A 19,732-nucleotide genomic window follows, 5' to 3' on the forward strand; every position below is an offset into this window, starting at 1 on the left:
ATTGATTCAGGTCGTAGGGTTTGAGACACAGCGCAAATGGTCATCTGCGTAAAGCAGGACTCTATAAAACTATAGTTGCTACGTTAACTTATCTAGTCTTAACTGCCTAACGTAATTGCGACCATACAGGTGACTTTTTTTTTGCCAAACCTTTCCAATCAGTTGTGTTATTTCCAGGTCTGTAGATATTGCCGGAGGGTTCTGGAAAACTACCAGACATAGCAAAAGCTCAATCACTATAATAATGAACCTAGCACCAAAGAAAGAAGGAAAGAAGAGTCAGTTTGTTGGTCCCAACCAACAACAACCTCAAAGCCACGAACGGAACCGGTATTCTTGGAAAATATGTTACATTCTGTGCATATGCTGTCTTTTATGCATGCGCAGAACGGATCGGGCAGCTGGCATGGCTCGGGTACTGACAGACAGTAACATGATGTACAAAGAGAACCGGATACAGCATCGGAGGAGGAGCGCTGTTCAATCCAGTTTTTTTCTTTTTTCGTACCTGAAGCTAGTATTTCTTCTTAAGTTTAACTTGTAATATTATTGGTAGTATTATTGGGGCCTCCATCTCCTAGTTCTTGGCTGAAAGACTTAATGTACTTCCTATACTTAGAGGAGATTAAGTACTGTATTAAGGGTTGTTCTGAACATTTTAACCAAACTTGGGATCCTATTTTCTCTTATGCTAATCCTTCTTTGGAAGATTGGTACAATACATGAAGTCATTTTGCAGAGTAGTTTTATAGGTTGGGGTATGCAACTGGTTTTGTAGCCCTATGTGCAACACCAGAACATCTTTGAGTTTCCCCATGTATGCTTTTAGTTTCTTTGTCTGTTATTTTCCTGTTTTGTTTCGTCTGTGTAAGCATGGCTCTCATGTTGGGGAGGTGGGAGGGTCGGCTCCTACACTGTATTTTTGTACGTTTATAACAATGTAAAACTGGGTGAAATGTTGTACTTTGGGATTATATGATGACAACCCAATAAATATGACATTATTCACCGAGTTTTTATAATTAATATTTAAAAAATGTCTGTTAGCTGTGTAAATATCTAATGTTAGCAAAAGGAAATCTAAATACAATATATAAATATATCCCAATATGCTTTCCTCTACCCACACGTTCACAACACTATCAAACAAGGTGGAGGAATGGAGGGAGAGGCAAACACACCATGACTACGCCCACTTAGGAGACAGGAAGTGTACACCATCTCAAAACATTGGTGGAGCTTCTGATGCATCATCTTTGTAAATGAGTATCTTTGATAGAGTGCTGCAAGAATGAGTCCTTCAACCCAGAAATAAATGCTCATTTTTGCACTTACAATTTTCTTTCTTCTTTTTTTTGGGTTAGATAGCTGACATAAGGTCTCAGCTAACAACACAAGCTTAAGAGATAGATTTAGCTCTACGACATAAAATACGTCGGTAAATTTTTATTTTTTTTATTTTAATTTATTATACTATATTGATCCCTTTAAGGGGGAAATTTGTCTCTGCATTTGACCCATCCCTGTATATAGGGAGCAGTGGGCTGCCAATGACAGGCGCCCGGGGAGCCGGGGGTTCAGTGTCACTTCGACAAGTGACGTCCCAGTCGAGGATCGAGCCGTTGACCCTGCGGTTGCCAGACAACCCTCTTAACCTAGTGAGCCACGGTCGCCCCAAAATACCCCATTTGTGACTGTTGAAGCTTTGATGTGTGTTGAAAATGGCGGTGGCTAACATGTGGCGAAAGGAGACAACTAAACGGCATCACACCGACTAGTCCGCCTTTATGTTAGTGGTGGTGACGTGAAACCATTTCATTTTTTAAACACGTTCTAGTAGAAACCCAAAACACGTATGAACCTGAAAATGAGCATGATCACATGCAGCAAACCTGCTAATCGGGCAGAGCTTTGCCTCTGAAAACTAAAACAGTTTGGAAGTATGTATTGGGATTGCAGGGGATGACTTTGTATTCATTGTCTGTTTCGATCTGCAGACACCAGCTTGTTAAAAGACGAGCCAGTCTAATCTCACCCTGCTGGCTGTTAATCCTCAGTAATGATTGCTCTACATTTCGTCCTGCTGGCTCCCTGGATGTTTCTACAGGCAGCAAATTGTGTCACCCACGCTCATTATTTCAGAAATGTTTAGGTTGTGTTACAAAATCTAGTTTAGAGTTACCTTTTATACAGCATATAATGCATCCACACAACCACTTACAAACACATTCATGCAACACAAGATTATGTAATCCAACATGGTTTTATCTCTATTGATCCAGTTACATACTTAAATGTATTTTAAGTTGCATGTCTTTCATATGAATCCTTCAGAATCAGGCAGAAACATTTTTGAATAAAATATTGTATTTTGAGGCAACTGCAGCCTGCACAGTATATAACAGTATTGTGTGAAATACGATTGCGGTTCCCTACTCAGCAACCCTGCCAAAGGTGACAGTCTGTTTATAGAAACAAAGTCTAAATGCCTTACAATATAGCAACAGAGACACAACACGACATGTGACCTTGGAGCTACCATTAAGCATAGGCAGTCAATAATCATTAACCAACAATCTTTGTGAATCTTTGTGATTATTTTTAGCTGTAGAAAATTAGGCTCAAGGCATCCGTATGTATTTAACTGCAAAGTAGTAATGCGTGTTTCATACCTTAATTCTTTGCATTAAATCATACTGGGATGTTTGCTGAAATTGATTGGATGGCCCTACCTAGAAAACTTTCCACCAGCTGCCACTGGGTCTTTGTATGACCAAAGTGAGAGCTGTGTCCGTATACTCGGCACAAAGTTGAGCATGTTTCCAGTGCGTGATGGCCTCCACCAGGGTTGTCTCTTCACCAATCCTGTTTGTGATTCCAGGGACAGGATTTCAAGGCCCAGCTGGAGGGAGAAGAATGTCCGGTTTGAAGACCGCAGAATTGCATCCCTGCTTTTAGCAGATGATGTGGTTCTATTGGCTCCTTCAGAACGTGACCTTCAGCAGCACTGGGGCGGTTTGCAGCCGAGTGTGATTAGAGTCAGTACCTCCCAGTCTGAGGCCATGGTTCTCTGCCGAAAAATGGTGGATTGCACCCTCCGGGTTGGGAGTGAGTCACTGCCCCAAGCGAGGGAGTTCAAGTATCCCGGGGTCTTGTTCACGAGCGAGGCTAAAATGGAGCATGAGATGGACAGGCGGTTCGGTGCAGAATCAGCAGTGCTGCGGGCGTTGTACCGAACTGTTGTGGCGAAGAGGGAGCTGAGCCGGAAATCAAAGCTCTTGATTTACCAGTCCATCTATGTTCCAATCCTCATCTATGGTCATGAGCTTTGGGAAGTGACCGAAAGAATGAGATCGCGGATACAAGCGGCATAAATGAGCTTCTGGGCTCAGTCTTAGATGTAGGGTGAGGAGCTCAGACATCCGGAGGGAGCTCGGAGTAGAACCGCTGCTGCTTCATGTCGAGAAGGGCCAGCTGAGGTGGTTCGGGCATCTGATCAGTATACCTCCTGGACACCTCCCTTTAGAGGTTTTCCAGGCAAGTCCAAATGCTAAGAGGCCCCGGGGTAGACCCAGAACATGCTGGAGAGATTACATATCTCGACAGAGGGTTAGGGTTAACCCTAACCCTCTGTCGGTAAAAACATTGCCTATTATGTTTCTATAAACTTTATATGCTTCAAATAGGTCACAACACAAAGGCCAAATGTATGCAAGCGCACACTCCTAGTGAATTACTTTGTAATGTGAACACTGTATTTTTACTGTTGACCTCACAATCGTCACAACTTAAAAAAGGTAAAAGTTTCTGCTATTAAAAATCTCCAGGCCACAAATCCAGTGTCCACGGGAAAGGTTTGCAGTAAGCTTTAGATGGTTTATCCAATCATCTGCTCCAGTACTCTTTAAAAGAGCCTGCCCTTTATCAAACAGTTTCCAATGAAGGTTTCTCAGATGGTTCTGAGTAATAAAACCATCTGGCGGTTCAGTTTAATCTTATGGATGCGAGAGGCCTAAGATCAAGGAGGTTGGGCGTGGGATTGAGAGTGGTGGGGATAAATAGTTATTGTTATTAGTACTAGCACTATTGATACTAGTTGTGCTTCTACTGGTAATACTGCCTCAGTAGTGCTACTACCACCGTTTTTCTAATAGCATTCAAATTGATTTGAACTCTTATTTATTATTATGCTGAAATACAGCAAAGAGTGTCTAAAAGACAAGAAAATGTGTTATTCAATCTAGAAATAACCAAAAACAACTGTAGTGATGCAATGTCTTGTTCGAACACTAGAGGGTGCTATTAACCTGATTATCAACAACCCCTTAAAGATAATACTGAATTTGCAACAAATATTTCATGATAAGATTTAAATAGCCAAAACAAGCTACAAGAGCATTATCATCACAATTATTTACAGAAATGGACCTGTCCAAAAGTTTACATCACTAAATGTTTTTGCATGGGACCAAAATCTTTACCAAAAAAAATAGATGTATTACTTTTAAAGAGAGTTCACCCTGAGGAGATGAGTCTTTGACATCATTATTCTAATTATGTATCTATTTAATTGCTCTGTAAAGATATCACAGATCCATTTTATGATGACATTTTGGTCATCCTTGCTGTTTATCTCATTTTGCTGTGTGACTAAAGACATCTTATGACAAAAATGATAAAAATGTTTAGTGTGACAGATAAACACTTACACTGATCAGTGGGATTTTCAAAGACAAAGACAGAAAGGGAAAGAGATGTGACGACTTCCAATTTATATTTTCGCCACAATATCTTTAAATTTACTTCAATATGAGGAGTAAGAGTACATGTATTCAGAGTGGCTTGTTGAACAGAATGGTACAATGACATGAAAGTGTTGATAATATAACTGGTCATAGAACACAAAGTTAGTATGTAGCCAGAAAACAGCAGAGAAAAACTCTCCTTCTGAGACAGAAGCCTCGTGTTCCTCCAGCATCAGTAAAACCAAGGAGCTGATTGTTTCAATGGAGCTGAGATGCAGTTTTAAGTTCTCGGAATCAGCATCACAAACCTGACATGGTCATCATCACACATCTCCATCCTGGTAAAGAAAGCTTAAAAACGGCTGTGTTTTTTAGGAAAATTTAGGAAGGCTAAATTAATGTGCCAGGTTTTTGTAAACTTGTACAGAGGGGCAATAGAAAGCATCCTGACTGGAAACACTACAAACTGACATTGAAGGTGTGTGCGAGACAGGACAGGAGGGCTCTACAGCGGGTGATCAAAACATCATACCCATAAGCATCAGTGATATTGGTGAGAAGAGGAGCCTGCTAAGAGCTGAATGATATTAAAAGACAAAACCCACCATAGCTACAACCTGTTAACCTGCTGCTGTCTGGAGAGAGATACAGAATAATCAGCTGATGAACCACCAGACTTTAGAATGGCTTCTTTCCTCTGGCTGTGAGACTCCTTAACTCATCCTCCACTCTCCATATATAAAGATACAGTTTATACATTGTTTTTACAACAGATATAGTTTTTGTGTGCGTGTGTGTGTATTTTGTAGCAAAATGGGACAAAGAACCTATTGCGCAACACTGTTGTACACCAACAGCAAACGACCCTTGTAACCCTGAACATTTCATGTTTGGACTAGCTGCAGTTTTTAGGATAGGTGGTTAGTAACACCCTGTGATATCAGGGACAAACACAGTTATAGTAAGATTTTTATGGTTCGGGACATAACATATTTAGATTATAGACAGCAAGTTAATCATCAGGACAAAAATGCAATCTAGGTCGGCTATAAAACTGGTTTATTTGCAGTGTTCCCCATGGGAAATGTTTCATATCTCAAGCAATATCTTCAATAAGGTTTTTTGTAAAAGGCTTTCAATATACAACTAGTGATAGTCATTCCCAATAGGATGTTTTCATTGTTTCTTGCTATTATATGTCCTGAGGACAACTTTCCACCCAAAAATATCCATTGTAAAGAATCATTAGGTTATTGTAGGCAAGTCAGGCACAAGCACACCCAGTGGATAGCTAGGTGATGGTAACTTTCTGTCTGAATTCACCCCCTCACCAAAAAGACAATCTACATCTACGTCATCTTCTCCCAAAGGTGGCCGGCGACATCACACATGTGACATTCATCGATCATCGGAATACAGAGCTATAGCAAAGACAGCGTTTGTTCCCTGAGATGCCAGCTATATGAACAGAGTTGAAAGGAACATCGAAGAGAGAGAAGACGCAGCAGTATATTATTAACGCCAAGCTCCGCTATCCGGAGTAAGAATCGGTCATTAGTATTATTTTTTAAAATTCATATACAATGGTGAAATCTAGACTTATCAGTGGAACAACATCGGAGACAAAATGATCATTTGAAAAGCACAAACAAAATCCAGCAAAGCTGAATGAGGAAAACACTATCTGCTGATGAACAACAAAAACAACTGAGATAAACAAGACATCAAATGACAGCTCCTGTGCTGAACATACAGTGAGCGAAGACTGCATCACTGTTCCTCTCTCCTCTTCGACAACCAGCGCGTTGTTACACCATTAAGTCTAAAAACCACTGGTTGACCCGTCCCGGTGTGGTGACGCTTCCTGAAGGAGGGTTGGGCCACATCTCGTTACACCCATCAAATAAATGTTCATGTGCGCTCAAGATTGGGTTGTTTTAATATTTCCAACTGTACCTGAAGGCAGCGGGAGACGGGAGGTGGAGTGAGAAGTAGAGGCTGAACAACAGGAGAGAGGAGAGAGAGGGGGAGACAGACCCAGCTGCTAGCGCACACAGGAGACTGTTTACCAAACCTAACCGCTATTGTGCGGTATTAGCGCTACAGATAAAAACACATTTTAAGCAGCTGAGATGTTAACATTACTCCACCAGCACTTCCTCGGGTGGGTCTAACACGGCCGGAATGTGCCCCGGTAGCTAGCTAGGTTGACGTGAAGACAAAAAGGGCATCTCTCTGTCTTTTACCGTGCAGCACGGACGTAATCTCCGCATGACAGTTTCTGTGTTGAACGTTTGTGAACCGTTTCGGCAAAACCTCCCGCTGCCCAACGGACCTACCGGTCCTGGTTATATAAAGAGCAGGAGAGGGGAAACCACCAAGCTGTCAAGATGAAGTTCACAGAGCATCTCTCCGCTCACATCACCCCGGAATGGAGAAAACAGTACATCCAGTATGAGGTAAGTTAGCTTCATATTAAACCTACACTCTGCTAGCCAATCGCTAACTCCCTGACTGGCTAACTGGCGGTATGGCTGCATGTCTTTCCAGTTTCATACCGGTTATATCTGTTCGGGACTAACGTTATATGAATATAGTTGGAGCTTCCGTGTCCTCTGTCGTTACACAACAGGAAGAGAGGAACTGCTTCATTTGTTACACCCTAAAAAACCAAGCGACAGCAGCCCCCTAGTGTTAGCTAGCTAGCGAACTAAACAAGCTAGGTTTGTGTGTTTGCTGCTCTGCAGGTACCGCGGTCACATCAGTGTGTACTGAGCTGTTACACACACACCGGCCGTGTGTCTGTCCGCTACACTGCTTGGAATGTGATTAGGAGACAAATGGCATCTGGCTGAGTCATAATTTACTGAGCTCATGTTAGTTCATTCTGCGTCTGTCACCACATGATGTCCAGCCTCAGCAGTCCGCTCCTGGTGTTTTATCATGAGGGTGCACGGGGTCAGTCGGTGACAAAGATAGCTCAACCTGCGACCTTTGACCCATTAGTGCAGAGGTGTCAAACTCATTTTCACCCCAGGCCACATCAGCATCATGGTTTCCCTCAAAGGGCCGGATGTAACTGTAAGACTGTATAACTGTAACTACTCCCGAACATATTGTTAAACAACTCTCTCTGCATTTGATTATTGTTTATTCAAGTGTAAACATATTGTAAATGCATTTATATAAATGTAAAATGATATGCACATTTCTCTGTTATTATAACATAAATCAAAGATCAAACTTTTAAAGAAAATATAAAAAACTAATATCATCAAACACAAGTTAGTTATTTTAATTATTAACTCTGTTCAAAGCATTTTTGTCACAGTTGAGAGGGACATAAGTATGGTAACACAAATGATTGTGAGCTGCTAAGAACATGTGTGACAGATGTTACATCTAACTCAAACAGCCTTGTAGAGGGCATACAACCAACTAATGAGAGATGGTTTTGATTACAGTAAACATTTGGCTGTATGAACACATACACCTAAACACACTGTGTTTATGTGTTATTGCTATACATACAAAGTAGTATATTTAATAACTCAAAATAACAATAAGATGTGTCTCAGTTCATAATTATATTGTTCAGGTTCCGGGTGAGGTTGATGAGGTGATGCTGCATGGCCTTGAACACAGCAAGTAAATACTTCCTCACCCTAGGACACCATATCACACACCATCCTCATCCATTGATCATGTTCTGAAAATAACAACAAACAAAACACAGCCATTCAATTTCACACATATTACACTGTACTTATTCTTGGTTGAAATACATTTTATTATATTTTTAATACAATTCAGGTTTTAAAAAATGCTTACCCATTTGTTTTCTGGCCAGATGTCTGACACCGTTTTCCCGTGGTCAGTCCGTCAATGTCTGGCTTTAGGTCTTGTGCTGTAGCAATCCGTAAAACAGCGTGGAGGTTGTCGTCGGAGATGCGTGATCTGTGCTTTGTCTTATTTAGATTCATTATTGAAAACATCTGTTCGCACAGATAGGTGCTCCCAAACATGGACAGAACACGGGCAGCTTGAAGTCGGAGCTGTGGCATCAAAGCAGGAGGCAGGAGACGGTAAAAATCCTCGATTGCAGCATCCTGGAACTTTGCTCTCAGGTCACTATCGCTTTGAAGCTCTATTAACTCCATCTGAAGGAGATGGGGCGCACTGTCGACGTCGGCGGTGAAAGGATTGGCAAAGATGGCAAAGTCAATGCGCTGTGTTCTGAAATCAGAAGCGCCGATCAAATTCAGTCATTAACCGGTTCACTTTGGTAGCCAATCGAGCACATGAAAAAGCACCAGGAACTGAGGCTGAGATTTCCTGTCAGACAGGAAAGTGTGCAAGATTGTCCTGTTCCAGTTGGGACTTCCATAGCTGCAGTTTACGCTGGAAAGCTGTGATCATGTCTGACATCTTTGTGATGACTTGTTTGCGTCCCGGCAGCCTCTGATTCAGTTGGGCAAGATGCTCCGTTATGTCACACAACATAGCAAAATCACACAGCCAGTTTGGATCTGACAGTTCAGGCAAAGATTTTCCTTTACTTTGCATGAAAACAGCAATTTCTTCCCTAAGATCAAAAAATCGTTTGAGGACGCGTTCCTACTCAGCCACCTTACTTCTGTATAGTACGGCACATCTCCATGCTCCAAGCCTGACTCCTTCACAGCTGGAACTGGCGGTGATTCAGGCCCCTCGCCCGTACGCCCGAATGAAGTTCACTGTTTTCATGACCGTGGTTATTATATTATCCAGTTCCAGAATCTTTCCACACAGAGCTTATCTGAGGTGTGTGGCAGTTACTTTTTTGCATTTTCTCCTTCACTAGTCCAACCAAGCCTGTTTTTTGTCCACACATTGCAGGCGCGCCATCAGTAGTTAGCCCCACCAACTTTTCCAGGGTAATTTAGTTTTACTTACGGACCTCTCCACTGCATCAGAAATGTCCCTCCCCGTTGTCGTTCCATGCAGGGCAACTACATCCAAGAGCTCCTCACTGACAGTCAAGTCTGCCTTCACGCCTCATACAAAAATTGACAGTTGCGCTGTGTCCGTGTTGTCTGTGCTTTCATCAACAGCTAATGAAAAAGCCACGTAACTGCTCGACTCTTCGGCTAGCTGTGTTGTCAGATTGCCTGCTAGTTCCTGAACTCGGTCTGCGATGGTGTTCCTTGACATACTGACATTTTTAAAAGCCTGCACACCTGCTCACAAACCTTGAGCATACACTCCTTCAAAAATGCACCCTCTGAAAAGGACTTGGAAGCTCGGGCGATTTCTTCAGCCACAATAAAGCTAGCTTTCACAGCGGCATCATTTTTGGCTGTAGCTTTTGTGACTATGTTCTGCTGCGGTTGGAGTCTGCCATTTAATTTTTGGACAAGTTGATGTTTTTCTTGGAGGCTAAATTTAGCATACTTGGCTCCGTGTTTGGTAGCAAAATGCCAGCGTAAATTGTGTTCCTTCATCACCGACACTGCCTCATAGCACAGAAGACAGACCGGTTTCTCTCCTTGAAGAACAAACATATATTCGCTTTCCCATCTTTCATTAAATGTCCTTCCCTCTGTATCAATTTTCCTCTTCTTAGACATTTTGGGATTATTTGTCGAACATTTTCAACTCAATAATTTGTTGGAAAACCGATTTAGTTAACGCTACTAGCGGCCGGAGTCCGTCATTTCGCGGGTCACAAACTCAACATGCATTGTGGGAGGTGTAGTTTATGGTCACTGTAGTGTACACTATGAAGTATCATAGAGTTTAATTTTAAGACAATCGTATGCCTTTTATATGGAAACCCATTTCGACAGCAAATTTTTTTAAAACATTTTGCCTTCGCGGGCCACATAAAATGAAGTGGTGGGCCGGATTCGGCCCGCGGGCCTTGAGTTTTGACATGTGCATTAGTGCAATTCAAATGTGCCATTCAACTCGTATCTCTATGGTGCCTTGCTTCATATTTAGTCTGTAAAGTAAACAAAAAAATCCAAGAAGGCCTTTACATTTGTGCTAACAATTCAATAACTTTTTCAATTCAGTTCATTTGTGTAGCCCAAAATGACATTTGCCTCAGAGGGCTTTACAATCTGTACAACATGTACACATTGGTAGTCCGAGCATGCTATCAAGGTTGTATACTGGGTTTGCAGAAGAAGTAGTAGTAGTAGTAGCAGTAGTACAGCATATTTGTACACAGCAGGCACATCGTGCTGATCCTGAGAGAATGCCAGTTCTCATGTAAGTCTTGTTAAAGCTTTATCTAGCTTATAAGTGACATTCAAAGCTGTCCAGCACAGAATTTCATCACCAGTAATCAATTTTTAATTGGATAATAATAATAATAAACAAAGTGTGCTAATGTCTATTAGGTTAAACACAAATGATACATTTCCTTTCATCAGTATGCATTAATTAAGTTGAATTTAGGGTTGAGGTTTCATAGCTGTTTTTTCAAATCTGATCCAGAATCAAATCGTCTCATTAAATCTGAATTCAACTTTCAACATTTTTTTTTTTTTAAGCTTCAAGCATTTGTTGCTTTGTTTATACACATGCAGACAACGCACAAGCTCCGAGCATGAACTCTATATTCTCCAAAACATCAGAGGGCCTACAAACAAAACTAACTTTAACAAATAAAACACACACAGAGTGTAACTCATAGATATGCCCATAGAGTGTAGGTGTAACCAGCAAAAAGCCCTAAACCAACTTCCACAATGCCGAGGAGGGATTGTAATTATCTGTAAACTCATATCTCATATTGCCTTTATACAAACCCTGTAAACAAAGAAGTCAAGTATTCATTTTATTATAAAGAAACGAAGGTTGAATATCCTGTAAAGAATTTGATTTGGCTGCAAAATATTTAGTCAAATGAAGATTTTTAAGTCCACCTGTTTCTAAAGTATCTTTGTAGTTTCCTTGACATGTAAACAGTGCTTTTATCAGTGAACTATTTGGCACAGTCACGTGATAGCGCGTGCTAAGTTACAAAAATTCAGAGATGCACGACCAAGCGCCGTGACCACTGCGTGCCCCTCATGCCGGCCGTGATTACACCATTTTGTGGCGTGCACCTTACACCGGGTTCTCCCGTGCTAACCTTCCTTCCAGCGGGCCCAACAATAGGGCCTGGGTCTCCAGCACTGTGGCTCCAATGGGGTCCCACCAGAGCTTTCGACTGCAGGTTGGACGTGGTCCATGGTGGGCCCACTGGAGTCTGAGCTGAAGGAGTCCAGCTTTTTGTGTGGACTCTGACCTGGTGGCACTGATGACAAGCTTTAAGAATATCTATACAGAAATAGCCATTCTTCCTGTCACTGACGGCCTTTTTTTTTATTTATGTAGGTCATATAGAGATCAGTATTAAATTCAGACTGTTTCATTACCAGTTAAAAGTTCCTCACGGTACCTTTTGTAAGAAGAAAATCGCTATTACTGGAGACTGGAACACTATAGGTGTTAGTGGCAGCATAATGTCTGCAATCTGTAGTAACAACCTGAAAATGATTGAATATGCATCTGACACCCAAAAAGTAACCTTTTAACTCCACAACTTATTTTTCACAAGTTATGCTTCAAACACAATTAAGTTGCTAAGGCTAACCTGTTTGTATGATAGACATAAGATTTGAGGAATTGATCCGTAAGATCCCCACTCTGAACAGTGAAACCACACAGTTTAGTTGTGATTCTGGAGTAATGTTAAGCCACATTTGACTTTACTTTGGTCGAGGACGGGCTTTAACCAGACAGCAGCCAAGAGTTTCTTTTTGGTCTGTGGGCAAGTTACTTACGGAATGAACTTTAATAAGTTGCAGATTATGGTGATGTTCGTAATTTCAACTGATGAAAAAGCCTGTTACCTTTGCTCTTAAATGGTGAAAAGAACCAATTAGTTATCTTATTGATTAACCCGCAGACTATTTTCGTCTTACAATATCAGTCTATGAAATGTAAAAGAATAGTGAAAAATGCCCACCACAATTTCAGAGCCCAAGGTGATATCATCAGTTTGACTCTGTCCTTCCAACCATCACACATGACGAAGAAAAGCAGTACATCTTCACAATGAGATGGTGCAACAGTGGAAAGTTTGGCATTATTGTTGAAACAATTCCATATGATAATTTATCGTCTTCCAATGGAATGGTATCGTGATAGAATCATGTATCTAGATACCATGATACACAATGACGTTGAAAATATCTAAATTGATAATAAGAAGCAGAAAATCTGAGCAATCTATTGTCTTAATCTTGTGTGTGTGTGTGTGTGTGTGCGCACAAACAAACAAACAAACATGCTTTTAGCATGTGCTTATTTCCTATAGACTATTTATATATATAGTTATATATATATACCAGAAAACGTGCTACAGTGGGGCAAAAAAGTATTTAGTCAGCCACCAATTGTGCAAGTTCTCCCACTTAAAAAGATGAGAGATGCCTGTAATTTTCATCATAGGTACACCTCAACTATGAGAGACAGAATGGGGGGAAAGAATCCAGGAAATCACATTGTAGGATATTTAATGAATTAATTGGTAAATTCCTCGGTAAAATAAGTATTTGGTCACCTACAAACAAGCAAGATTTCTGGCTCTCACAGACCTGTAACTTCTTCTTTAAGAGGCTCCTCTGTCCTCCACTCGTTACCTGTATTAATGGCACCTGTTTGAACTCGTTATCAGTATAAAAGACACCTGTCCACAACCTCAAACAGTCACACTACTCCACTATGGCCAAGACCAAAGAGCTGTCAAAGGACACCAGAAACAAAATTGTAGACCTGCACCAGGCTGGGAAGACTGAATCTGCAATAGGTAAGCAGCTTGGTGTGAAGAAATCAACTGTGGGAGCAATTATTAGAAAATGGAAGACATACAAGACCACTGATAGTCTCCCTCGATCTGGGGCTCCACGCAAGATCTCACCCCGTGGGGTCAAAATGATCACAAGAACGGTGAACAAAAATCCCAGAACCACACGGGGGGACCTAGTGAATGACCTGCAGAGAGCTGGGACCAAAGTAACAAAGGCTACCATCAGTAACACACTACGCCGCCAGGGACTCAAATCCTGCAGTGCCAGACGTGTCCCCCTGCTTAAGCCAGTACATGTCCAGGCCCGTCTGAAGTTTGCTAGAGAGCATTTGGATGATCCAGAAGAGGATTGGGAGAATGTCATATGGTCAGATGAAACCAAAATAGAACTTTTTGGTAAAAACTCAACTCGTCGTGTTTGGAGGAGAAAGAATGCCGAGTTGCATCCAAAGAACACCATACCTACTGTGAAGCATGGGGGTGGAAACATCATGCTTTGGGGCTGTTTTTCTGCAAGGGGACCAGGACGACTGATCCGTGTAAAGGAAAGAATGAATGGGGCCATGTATCGTGAGATTTTGAGTGGAAACCTCCTTCCATCAGCAAGGGCATTGAAGATGAAACGTGGCTGGGTCTTTCAGCATGACAATGATCCCAAACACACCGCCCGGGCAACGAAGGAGTGGCTTCGTAAGAAGCATTTCAAGGTCCTGGAGTGGACTAGCCAGTCTCCAGATCTCAACCCCATAGAAAATCTGTGGAGGGAGTTGAAAGTCCGTGTTCCCAGCGACAGCCCCAAAACATCACTGCTCTAGAGGAGATCTGCATGGAGGAATGGGCCAAAATACCAGCAACAGTGTGTGAAAAGCTTGTGAAGACTTACAGAAAATGTTTGACCTCTGTCATTGCCAACAAAGGGTATATAATAAAGTATTGAGATGAACTTTTGTTATTGACCAAATACTTATTTTCCACCATAATTTGCAAATAAATTCTTTAAAAATCAGACAGTGATTTTCTGGATTTTTTTTTTCTTCTCATTTTGTCTCTCATAGTTAAGGTATACCTATGATGAAAATTACAGGCCTCTCATCTTTTTAAGTGGGAGAACTTGCACAATTGGTGGCTGACTAAATACTTTTTTTCCCCACTGTATATGGAGATATTAAATTGGGATAGAATATTTTGGCCATATCGCCCAGCCCTACCTGGGACCTTAGTGAATGAGTTGGTCTCTCAGGAATGGGTCTTGTTGATAGAGAAACACCAGTGTTAGTTAAAAGAGTTTTCATGGCTTTATTGGTGCTATGTTGAATGTTTGTACATTTACTGTAAAGTAACTTTTCCTGTTCCTAAGCACCAAATAATGCACTGGTGTATTTCTGCTACATTTGGAACTAGTAGGGTGAGGAAAAGGAATATCACAATGTTGTATATCAGTATAACATAATTTGTTGTCGCAGCCCATCCCAATATACATGTATAAATAAGCTATGAAGTTGCATCAATAGGTGAAATATGTTGTTTCTGTGCTGTGAGGTCAGATCAGGGCCGTACCTATGATCTCTTTCCCCCTCTGTGTTCCTGTAGCAGCAATATCTGTATTGTTTGGTGGTTTCAGTATTCTCATAAGTCATCGCCGGTGCTCTGCATAGGCACATACTGCTACAGCTCAGGGGGACTGCAGCACATTCCTTCAGCTAGTGCCACAGGGTCTGTCACCAGACCAAAACCTGGCAGAAAGATGGTCTGGAATATATATATATATATATATATATATATATAAGTGATCCCCCCCCCCCCCCCCCCCCTGTTAAAACATAAATTAACTGTGGTTTATCAAAGTAATTGAGATCTATCAGTCTGGAAAAGGTTACAAAGCCATTTCTAAAGCTTTGGGACTCCAGCGAACCACAGTGAGAGCCATTATCCACAAATGGCGAAAACATGGAACAGTGGTGAACCTTCCCAGGAGTGGCCGGCCGACCAAAATTACCCCAAGAGCGCAGCGACGACTCATCCAAGAGGTCACAAAAGACCCCAGAACAACATCCAAAGAATTGCAGGCCTCACTTGCCTCAATTAAGGTCAGTGTTCATGACTCCACTATAAGAAAGAGACTGGGCAAAAATGGCCTGCATGGCAGAGTTCCAAGACAAAAACCACTGCTGAGCAAAAAGAACATAAAGGCTCGTCTCAGTTTTGCCAGAAAACATCTTGATGATCCCCAAGACTTTTGGGGAAATACTTTGTGGACTGACGAGACAAACGTTGAACTTTTTGGAAGGTGTATGTCCCATTACATCTGGCATAAAAGTAACACGGCATTTCAGAAAAGGAACATCATACCAACAGTAAAATATGGTGGTGGTAGTGTGATGGTCTGGGGCTGTTTTGCTGCTTCAGGACCTGGAAGACTTGCTGTGGTAAATGGAACCATGAATTCTGCTGTCTACCAAAAAATCCTGAAGGAGAATGTCCGGCCATCTGTTCGTGACCTCAAGCTGAAGCGCACTTGGGTTCTGCAGCAGGACAATGATCCAAAACACACCAGTAAGTCCACCTCTGAATGGCTTAAGAAAAACAAAATGAAGACTTTGGAGTGGCCTAGTCAAAGTCCCGACCTGAATCCGATTGAGATGCTGTGGCATGACCTTAAAAAGGCGGTTCATGCTCGAAAACCCTCCAATGTGGCTGAATTACAACAATTCTGCAAAGATGAGTGGGCCAAAATTCCTCTACAGCGCTGTAAAAGACTCATTGCCAGTTATCGCAAACGCTTGATTGCAGTTGTTGCTGCTAAGGGTGGCCCAACCAGTTATTAGGTTTAGGGGGCAATCACTTTTTCACACAGGGCCATGTAGGTTTGGATTTTTCCCCCCCCTTAATAATAAAAACCTTCATTTAAAAACTGCATTTTGTGTTTACTTGTGTTATCTTTGTCTAATATTTAAATTAGTTTGATGATCTGAAACATTTAAGCGTGACAAACATGCAAAAAAATAAGAAATCAGGAAGGGGGCAAACACTTTTTCACACAACTGTATATATACAATTTAATTATTCATTGGTTCATTCATGGGTTTGACTGTTTTTCCATTCAGTATGAAGCAGAGCTCAGATTCAGATCTCAGTCATCTCCTCTGCCTTCCTGACACATTGTGTGTTCCTTCTGCAGCATAGTCACATTCAGCTTTGAGCCAAAGGTCTTTCTCTGCAGCTATAAATGCAGTGTGTTGAGCAGCATCAGCGGTGCTGTTCAGTGTTATATCAGCCTACCGCCTGTTTAAAATTCACCCCAGCTTAGCTCGGCACCAAAGATCCAACAACAACCAAATCAGCTTCCGTAATTACCAAACCTAATAGCCTCGGGTGAATGAGAAATCTTCTGAAATCCGGACTAGCCTGTAGGCTGTTTGATATTGTCTTCCCATGTTTTCTCTGCTGAAATGACCTTGGTCTGTGTTTGAATACAGTACAGAGCACTGGTTCTCAACTATGGTATACTAGAGGTACACAGAGAATCTTAGATAGATGTGTGTATAGGGTTTACATGTTGCCCTGCATGTTATTCAGTTCACCTCTGTTGTCGGCTTCATATACAAAGTGTTGCCACATTGGTTCTCTTTGAGACTAAGTATGTCATGTTTCGTCTCGTCACCCCCCCAAAACACACATGGACTTTCTATTAAACAAACACAACATTTCAAGTGGACCAAGTGAACCGAGCCCAAGTGCTAGTAGCTACGTAATCAGCACCAGTGAAGTCTCCATAGCACCTGCTAGCAGCAAATGGCACAATACAGTCAGGAGATGTGGCTTGTGATGTTTTTTGTTGTAATGTTTATGTACTGAGGTGGGTCACACATATAACTCGCATTGAAAAGATCTTTATAGTCACATTTTGAAAGCACTGTTTAAATATAAAAGCAGTTTAGATTCATCCTGCTGTTTTTATTAATTGATGAAAAAGTAGCCATGTGCAGTAATATAGAATATTCAGGATGAGATGCATTGAGCATTCAAATAGTTAACAGTTGAATCATAATTTAATCGTGAGGCCAGTGAAAATTCACACCTGGACATAACTTTCTTTAAATCTACCAACTGTAGAAGTTTCTTTCCTGCAATATGCAAATACAAATTAGGCTAAAAAAAACAAAAGGCAATCAGTGAACTAACCCCAAAGCTTTACACAGCCCCCTGATGAAGCATTTTAGGGTTAGGATGGGTTAATCGCACAGGTCAATTTTCATGTACCTTAATGTGTGTATGTATATGACAACTGATTAAAGTTTCGTTTCGGCGCCATATTTTAACTCTAAATGAATTTGGGTTAAGGCATCATAGCTCAGGTCTGAAGTTCTCTTAAAGGAGCAGTGTGTGAGGTTGCATAGTTGTCATTCTTTCTGTCCTCTGTCCTCCTGTCTGCTTTATCTCAGCCAGCACAGATGTTTACAAGAACCAACCAAGATAAACGGACTACAGACTGACTTTTTGCTCGCAAATGTAACGAGTGTAGTTGTCATCAACTCAAGTAATCTTCACTGTGTGTGTGTGTGTGTGTGTGTGTGTGTGTGTGTGTGTGTGTGTGTGTGTGTGTGTGTGTGTGTGTGTGTGTGTGTGTGTGTGTGTGTGTGTGTGTGTGTGTGTGTGTGTGTGTGTGTGTGTGTTTGTGTGTGTGTTTGTGAGTGAGAGAGTGAGAGCTCAGCCCTGACAGAGAGAGCGATGGAAATGCTCGCTTTAGCATGATATTAAATTATACCAAAACATTAAAAAGCACCTGTAACATCGGAGCTAATCAATACTCTCTTTAATAATCTGGGGCACGTTTGATACCCAGTTTCGGTAGAGCCATCTCTAACTTTAAGTGATGTAAGGCGATCAGCTCTCTAGAGCCAGTGATGGTTGGTGTTTGTCCATTCTGGGCTGCTGTAGAAACATGGCGGACTCTGTGAAGAGGACCCGCTCCCTCAGTGTATATATAAATTAAAACGATTCTTAGTTTCAGGTCACTAATGAAAACACAGTTTTGCATATTAAATTATATTTCTGCCAATCAATTCCCCTAAATGTTACACACTGTTCCTTTAAATCGTACGTTGAGTTCTTACATGCGTCCTAATTAGCTGCAGTCGAAATAAATTGAACAGAATTGTTGTTAATTGATTTTCTGTCGCCTGGCGACTAATTGATTATGTGACTAATTATTTCAGCAGTCGTTGAACTTCTGTTACCTGGCCTGGACAAATACACAGTGGATCGATGTTATGTAACGTTGTCAGGGCTCCAGACTAACGTTTCCACTAGTAGCACTGGTGCTACACATTTCTCCGTTGATGTAACAGCACATGATTTGGTCGCACCCTTTTTGGTATTAATCAGTGCTGGAAAGTATCCAAGAACATTTACTCAAGTACTGTACTGCTACTCTCCACCCCACTCACAGGGATATATTGGACTTTTTACTTCCCTACATTTATTTATGAGTATATGACATACTATGAATAGTTAAATAGTAAATTTAACCACCCAGCAGTATAATAAAATGAGCTCTATCTGGTATATATAATAATGCAACAACTAAAAAGGCTATTTGGCTGTATAGTGAGTACTTTTACTTTTATACTTAAAGACTTTGAATGCAGGACTTTCACTTGTGTTTTTTACATTGTGGCCTTAGTACTTAGATAAAGTAAAAGATCTCAGTACTTCACCCACCACTGGTTTTAATCAATGACACTTATCATCAGTGACGAGTGAGTCAGAACCTCTCACTACTGTCCCTCCCCACCAGCCTCATGCTCTCTCTCCTCATTTTGCTTTTTTTTAAATGATCAGCTCTAGGCCGCTTAAATTTTGGATTGCGGTAACAGCTAAATGGATTGTTTTGTCTTCTGCCACATGTACATGCGCATCATGCACTGCGACATACACACATATGGTGTTTAAAAAGTCTCAACTTTCACACAAAAAAGACATGATACATGGTACATGATCGTGGTACAGAAAAGCATCCTAGCGTGGGATCTCTGCCCTGCGAGCTCAAATGCGGTCCCACAAGCATGCGGTTTTGATGAGCACTCGTCAAGTTGACTATTAACCCTTTGGAGGCAGGGATGGAATAGACGGTGGCTGATTT

At 41.4% G+C, this 19,732-nt stretch overlaps 1 protein-coding gene across 3 annotated transcripts in view; it reads left to right on the top strand.

Moving 5' to 3' along the window:
* The first annotated feature begins 6,654 nt into the window (after positions 1–6,654).
* The window catches only part of LOC142935085 (xenotropic and polytropic retrovirus receptor 1 homolog), a 59,060-nt gene continuing 45,982 nt past the window's right edge, over positions 6,655–19,732 (top strand). Inside the window, exons 1-2 of one of the 3 annotated variants that reach the window (XM_076079219.1) lie at positions 6,657–7,204; positions 8,344–8,393. Coding sequence is in view for 2 of the 3 variants with exons in the window: in XM_076079227.1 (XP_075935342.1) it covers positions 7,136–7,204 (69 nt within the window). In the remaining variant the exon portion in view is untranslated. Of the gene's footprint in view, positions 7,205–8,343; positions 8,394–19,732 lie in introns of all 3 variants that reach the window. The other 2 variants (XM_076079227.1, XM_076079212.1) reach the window with 2 other exon arrangements.

Source organism: Anarhichas minor, unplaced genomic scaffold (assembly GCF_050575085.1).
Source record: "Anarhichas minor isolate MPS153535 unplaced genomic scaffold, ASM5057508v1 ptg000006l, whole genome shotgun sequence".
Taxonomy (NCBI): domain Eukaryota; kingdom Metazoa; phylum Chordata; class Actinopteri; order Perciformes; family Anarhichadidae; genus Anarhichas; species Anarhichas minor.